General features: G+C 37.0%; 1 protein-coding gene across 1 annotated transcript in view; it reads left to right on the forward strand.

Moving 5' to 3' along the window:
• Positions 1-6,335, forward strand: part of FSIP1 (fibrous sheath interacting protein 1) — a 76,456-nt gene extending 70,121 nt beyond the window's left edge. The window contains exon 11 of the mRNA XM_074149756.1: positions 5,766-6,335. Within this exon, the coding sequence (XP_074005857.1) occupies positions 5,766-6,335 (570 nt within the window). The remainder of the gene's footprint in view (positions 1-5,765) is intronic.
• The last annotated feature ends 738 nt before the right edge of the window (positions 6,336-7,073 follow it).

Consider the following 7,073-nt stretch of genomic DNA (forward strand, 5'->3'; position numbering starts at 1 on the left):
TTTTCTGTGGCTGCTGCTGCTACAGAGACAGGAAAAATAAGAAAGGACAGTAACTAACTAGGAAAGACAGGAGGAGAACAGACATAAGCAGGAGATTTTCTCTATGGCTCAGGAATCTTGTTCATTCTTAAATATTTATGTCTTTCCTGAAACAGTACAGAATTTCCCAAACCCACCCAAACTAGGCATAAGCACCAGACCACTAGTTGTTGAATCATGACTGTAGCACAAGGAGCTCTTAATTTCTGAATCCATTATTTCGTTTCTGGTCTTCACTTTTAACACTATCAAATCAATACACGTTACAGTCCTCCCCAGAAACATGCTCACTGAGTTGTAAGCATGTTTTCTATCTACTCTAGTTACGTTTTCTCTCATTACATTCTGAAATAACTCTTCTGAAGTAGCCCTACAGAGGAAAGATTAACTTTTTTCTTTGACAATCTTTAAGCTCTTTCTCATAAAGTAGCATTTTTAAAACAAGCAAGCACTAAAAGTAGTAACATGTCGTGCAGGACAGTTAAGAATGTTTTTTGTAGGAGTGGATGTATAGGTGTCTGTACTGGGTCTGGCTGGGATGCAGATAGTTTTCTTCATAGCAGCGGGTGCCTGTTTGGATTTGTGACCTAACAATGCTGATTGATAACACACCCATGTTTTTGCTGTTGCTGAGCAGTGTTTACACAGCGTCAGGGCCTTCTCTGTTTCTTGCTCTGCCCCCCTAGTCAATAGACTGGGGATGCGCAATGGGCTGGGAGGGGACACGAGGCAGATGACCCGACCTAACCAAAGAGATATTCCATGCCACATAACATCATGCACAGCAATAAAAAGAGAAAAAGCAGGGTTCTAGAAAGTTACCCATCTTTTGCTCAAGAACTGGCCGAGCATTGGTCTGCCCATGGGAGGTGGTGAGTGATCGCCTTTGCATCACATGTTTTGATTTCTTTCTCTCTCCTTTCCCTTCTCCTTTGCTTATTAAACAATTTTTATCTTGATCCACAAGTTTATTGTTTTTACTCTTCCTTGCCTTTTCCCCTGTCCCACGGGGGTGGGTGGGTGGGTGGGGAGGGTGAACAATCAGCTGTGTGGTGCTTAGCTGCCTACTGGGGTTAACCCACAACAGTCTCATAAGGACATATTCCCATAATTTAAATTAGTTTACAAGTTATGGACACGAATCCTGACTTCTGTGGTGGGAAAGAACTTTGGGCTTTTAGCATTTCTGGAAATTGTAAGAAGCTCTTCCCCAATGACATGATGTGACTGGTTTTGTGTGCAGCATGTTAATAATATTCCACAGTAGCACTGACCAGTACTGTTCATAGACAAGTGCATGGTGCTTCGGTGTGATGCATAAAGGTGAGACCTTGGAGCTGGCGGTGCACGTTGAGTTGAGTAGGCAAAGATTGCCTTTTCAAAGCAGAACAGAGCTGTTTGAGAAACTATTAAGAAGACATGAAACAACTAAAACTTATAAAACCTTCCTGTGCTGATATGTCAAAAATCTGAATATTGTCTTAATAGAACAGTGTACTCTTAAAATGGAGTCTTTTTATCAGGAAGAGAGCAGTTACTTTGGAATTGACTGTTGCAGCCCTGTACATCAGTAAAAATGTAAGTAAATTAGAGCATCAATAAATTCTTTCAGGCAAATAAAGTATCATGAGAACTGTTGATTGTAATACTTTCACATTAAGCAATAAAATATACATGTTTATAGGCGTGCCAGCTACACGAGTCCTTAAATAGTCCTGGCTTTCTAGTATTTATTCATTTACTGTGTGTCATTTTAGGATTATTTACTATAATTAGAAATAATCCTGACATATTAGCTTTCTCCCTATGCTAAAATCTGATAAGGCCTTTCAGTGTCAGTCTGTTTCTGTGACTGTGGAAAACAAGCCTAAAGCTTTGAACTTGCAAGCTGGTAGTCACAGCAGGTCTGTCCACAGCAATCTACATGTTTGCATTCCTACCACATGCAGTAAGGTTTTCTCTATAGACCCATGTCTCGGAGGAATTCAGCAAGGAACAAGAAATCTTCAGTCAGAGAAGGGCCACAAGTGTGTGAAAAACTAGCCACACATAAACAGTAAAGGTCATTAGCAGGCTCCTAAAATCCTGGCTAGAAATTAGGTTTTTGGATCATTAACGGTAAAAAGCCTAGGAAATGAATAGGACTCAGTGTCCTATTAAAAATTAGCCAGAACAATTAAAGGGTTTTCCAATTTTTAATGGGAACCAGACCTAATAGCTCATTTTCCCTTGTCTAGTGGGCTGTTTCTGCATTTTGAATTACATTAATTTTATGTCCTTGTATTTTTAAAGAAATATCTTGAAGTATTTTTTCTGTATGGGAGTTGTAAATTATTTACAGTGAGGGCAGTGAAAGCTTGGGAGAAGTAGAATCTAGTGTCTCCCTAAGACTGTGTTACTGATTCCCAGTCTTGTGACTCTAAACTAGTACAGTTAGCTGTGACAGGATTTCTTCTGGTGTGTGTGAGTGTATACTTTGCAAACTCCTAATACAGTTGCTGTATTATGCGATCCCACGAGTTAAAATGCTCATTTGGTTGCAAATGCACAGCCTTTTTTTGTGTGAGGTGTCTCTCCTTAGGGTATTACATGTTTCCCTAAACTCAGTTTTCTGATTTCAACAGCAGCCTTTCTGCTTTCATTTCAAGGTAAATTTCTTGCTGCTGAGTGGATGACTGATGGCTATTTAAGAGCTATCTTCTCCTCTGCTGTATATTTTTCCTTAACCCTAAAATGATTTTGGCACAAGAAAATTGCAAACAGTGAGCCTTCAAAATGTGATTTTTGGAAAGTTATGTTAAATATTTTCTCTTTCCTTATCTTTGTATCCTTGCAAGCATGTCTTACAAAACAATCCAAAGGAAGGGAGAGATAAATAAAGAACAAAAATAAGCAATGTTTTACACTGTCTGCTTTGCCTGCAGGCCTGCCATTCTGGAGGAAAACAAGCCCACAAGTCACCAAAACTTTTCGCTCTGTAGCTGTTATACTCACGTCCCTCTTGGCTCGCCTTAGGCTCTAAATCTTCCCACCTAGCCCTCTGTTAATAATCAAGATAATCTATGAACTAATTGTCAACACAAACCATGTGATATTTCTGAAAGGGAAAAAAAAAAAAAGAAAAAAATAAATTTGGACAAGGAAATGTAGATTGCAGATAAATGGGGTGAGGATGGGTGGAATAAAAGGACAAAAGAAAGGCAGGACAAGATGATCTTCCTTGCTATTTTAATTTTGTACTCAGCCAGTCATTTACACCAGATGCAGAATTCCTTTCTGCAGCGAGTGAATTGCCCTGTCATTAACATAAAATTACCTCCAAATTATCTTGGCCAAGAGCTTTGAAATATGTTAGTATAGAACCACACACTCAAAAACATGTGGGAATCCATGCGGGTTTCCAGATGTGAGAATCTTCTGTGATACAAATATAGTTACGTTCACGTAGCATAATATTCTGCTCTGTGGATATACTCTAGATGCAGCTGTGCTTCCAGTAGTGCTATAACTGTGTTACTGTGGTGCTCTGCCTGAGGGAATGCATCTTGTTTCTTATAGTGAGTCCATTCTAATAATAACTACTTGTAAAGGGACGTTGTCCTGCAAGTTAAAGTACTCCTTCAAGAAATGTAAGGAATTCAGCACAGGCTGGCAGATTAGATTGAGTGAAAATTTGAAAAATTCCATGTTTCATTTTGGATTTGTGGTGTGTTTTACTACTAATTGTTTTTCCCTGTCTGACTTATTTTTCATCAGTGAATACTTTCTGCACTATGAAATTTAAAAGCCTGAGAAAAGTTTGAAGTGGTCATATTTTTTTCTTTGTTATCTAAATAAGTGCTTAAAGTTGTGGTTTGATTTCCGTTGTATTATCAAAAGTACATTGATTAATACCAAGATTAGCTGAATCTCAATAACTACCTGATTGTTAATCTAAAAAAGCTCTCTACACATAATGATAGTCTGTAGATGCTCTGTTTATTTTTTTGTTTATTTGTTTAAAAGCCCTTAATATCTCAATTTCTTTATTACACTTCTTTTCTATATGTAGGAAGGGAACTCAAAGTGTCTTTGGGAAGGAAATTGATCTGTGCAGGAAAAGACTAGTGGGTTGAATAAATCTGTAAAACTGAGTTTAAGTACATCAGCTACTGTAAAGTAATCAGTCTATAGTAGTGGTTATTAGCTATTATTGATGTTTGAACACGTAAATACAGAATGGTGACTGAAAGTAACCTAAAATGTCTTTCTTGTTCGCTTCGTAGTGTTACCTTGTAATTTTTAATAGGCACAAGTTTAACAAAGAAATGCTATTTCCTTCCTGACTGAAAACTGTCCCATTTCATGAACATGAATAATCAGTTTTCAGGTGTAATTCACACACCCTGTGCTACTTAGGGTGCGATTCATTGTGTCATATGCATCAAACAGGGTCATATCACTCCTCTACTTGGATAAGAGACCTTCAGAGAAAAGAAATCATGTGATATTGATCTTCCGTCTGAAATGACAGTAGCTCCATGCTCTAGCACAAAGTAAAGTAAATTCTGTGTAATAGTCACTCCACTGTGAATAATTTTGTTGTTTGAGATAAATCATTGCAGCCTGAAGGAGTTAATCAGATTGGGGAAAACTAAGGTTTTGATTGTAGAAAGCATCTTTTTCCATTAAATATCATATAGTATCTGCAACTTTTATAATATATATTATTATATCTTCTTTATATCATATTTCATGAGCAAATGTATTATGCTTATCTAAAATATGTCCTATACTTTTCATTACAATCTTTAAATTGTTAGGGAGTGTTGTGCTTCTCTTTTACCAAGGAGCATTAAGGACTGTAAAGGCTAGAAGTAATTTCCCATTGCAAACCTCTTTAAGCAAAACATCCTTTGTTATTCTTCACCATTACCAGCTATTATCAGTCATTATGCTTAATATAAAATTTTAAGAAACATCCAGTAAAGGAAATTGCATGATAAAAATGATGGGAGTGTGCCACTGTCTGAATAAGAAGTTGACTGAGAAGCTACATCCATGAGCTATCCAAGCAGTGGCAGCTTGTAGAAAGCAGCAAAACTGTTGTACGGAAGATAGGGCTTTCTTCTGTCACATGCCAAGGGACATACTTGAAGTGGTAGGTCCTGCGGATGAGTAACTGATGTGCTTTTTGTCACATGGTTGCGAAAGGCTGTGTTGCATTTCTGCAGTGAGCGTCTGGGAATGCTTCAGTCAATATGTGACAATTTTTGTGGGCTGGTGCTGTCCAAAAGTATTTTTGACCCCAGTTGCATCGCCCCAACAGCTGAAAGTCCTTTAGCAATGTGCTGGTTTGCTTTCCATAACTACAATCTTAAAGTGTGTGTGTGTGTGTATGTCTGTATGTGTACACAACAAACAGAGATGTATGAAAAAGTACGTGCTTTGGTAGTTAAAGAGCAGTGATATCTAGTGGAATACTAAGCAAAACCAAAAGCCTCTCAGTGCCCTGTGAACATCAGACTCTTAACTTTCAGCATCTAATCTATCTAGAACCTGGTGAAGATGTGACATAAATGATGTGATTATCTAAATGTATATTTAAATTCAGTTTGAATTGAAAAACATTGATATCTGTTTAAGAGTTCCGTCTGTGCTTTTGTATCTCTCAAACTGTTTTATGGCGCTGCTTTTCATTAATTATATTTTGACAGAAGAAATTCTTGCCCTTTTTTTTTCTTCAGACTGAAGAACAAATGGGCCTCTCTGAAGAGCAGCTTAAGACCCTTCTGGAAGAATGTATGCAGCCTCAGAGAACAATAAGCAACGTTACCATGCCAAAGTCTCAGGAATCTCTTTCTGGTGGATTAAGTCCCCCTTGTTACACAAGTCAAGACTCCACTCTTCACTCCACATCTACTCTTTCCAAAATGTTAGTTGAAGACCATATTGTAGGGATGTTAATGGCTGAGGAAAAGGCTGGACTTGAAGACAAAAGCTTATGTGTTAACGCAGAGAGTGAAATCCCTGGCTACTATATCAGCAAAGCATTGGCTGATAGTCACTTATCAAAGGATTCACTGGCCCAAACAGAGGAACTTGATGACCTAGAAGGCTTACAGAAGATGGGAGATAAGAATATTACTGAAGGTTACTTTATGTCAAGAGCACTCAACACAAAAAGGTTGAAGAAACCTTCTTTCTTGGGCGAACCATTATATTGCATCAGCATGAACAATGAGCCGTCCATAGAGGCTGACATTCTCAGCATACCACTGCAACCAAAGGAGGTGAGACTCTTAACAGCCCTTTAGAATAGGCTTTTGATTATAATGAAAAAACCAAGCAGGTTCTCACCAAAGGTATGCACCAATACACACTGGTGATTATGGTGGGGCAAGGATCTACTTTTATAAAACATAAAACTGTGCCAAAAGTAATATACACAAAATAACAAAATGTTTAACAAAATTCTTGCTCTGACATAATTGACTATAAGACTAGGACTCTTATGAAATATAATACTGATGTTGATTAATTCTGTCAACTGGAAAACAAAGTTGACAACATATATGGATTATCTTTTGGGTAGTAGAAGGTCATGTTCGCTGTTCTGTGGGAAGCAAATATTCTCCCAGTAGCTGGTATAACAATTCACAGAAAATCCAGTGTTTCTTGAATGTTTTTAATAAGGTAAACTCAGTAGTATAGAAACAAACATGACCTAGCTATATTAAAAAAAATAAATTACTTTCAGGGAGTTCAAATTTACACATAGAAAATAACAAAATGAATAAATACTGCAAAATTACTATAAATTACTTTTATTTCAGTAAAAGAAAGAACAGAGTTTAACCAGCAAAAAATTAAATTCACATTGTCAGGTATTATAAAAATATTTTATTTACTTAAATGCAATTATATAGTGATATTGTAATCTAAATCTACATTTAGATTTTTAGCCTAAGACTTACCTTTCTGGAAAACAAACTGTTTTAAGAAACCAGATTTTAGCAGGTACATCAACTTCTTTCATTTCTTTCATGAAAATT

This window comes from Numenius arquata, chromosome 6 (genome assembly GCF_964106895.1).
Source record: "Numenius arquata chromosome 6, bNumArq3.hap1.1, whole genome shotgun sequence".
NCBI lineage: Eukaryota > Metazoa > Chordata > Aves > Charadriiformes > Scolopacidae > Numenius > Numenius arquata.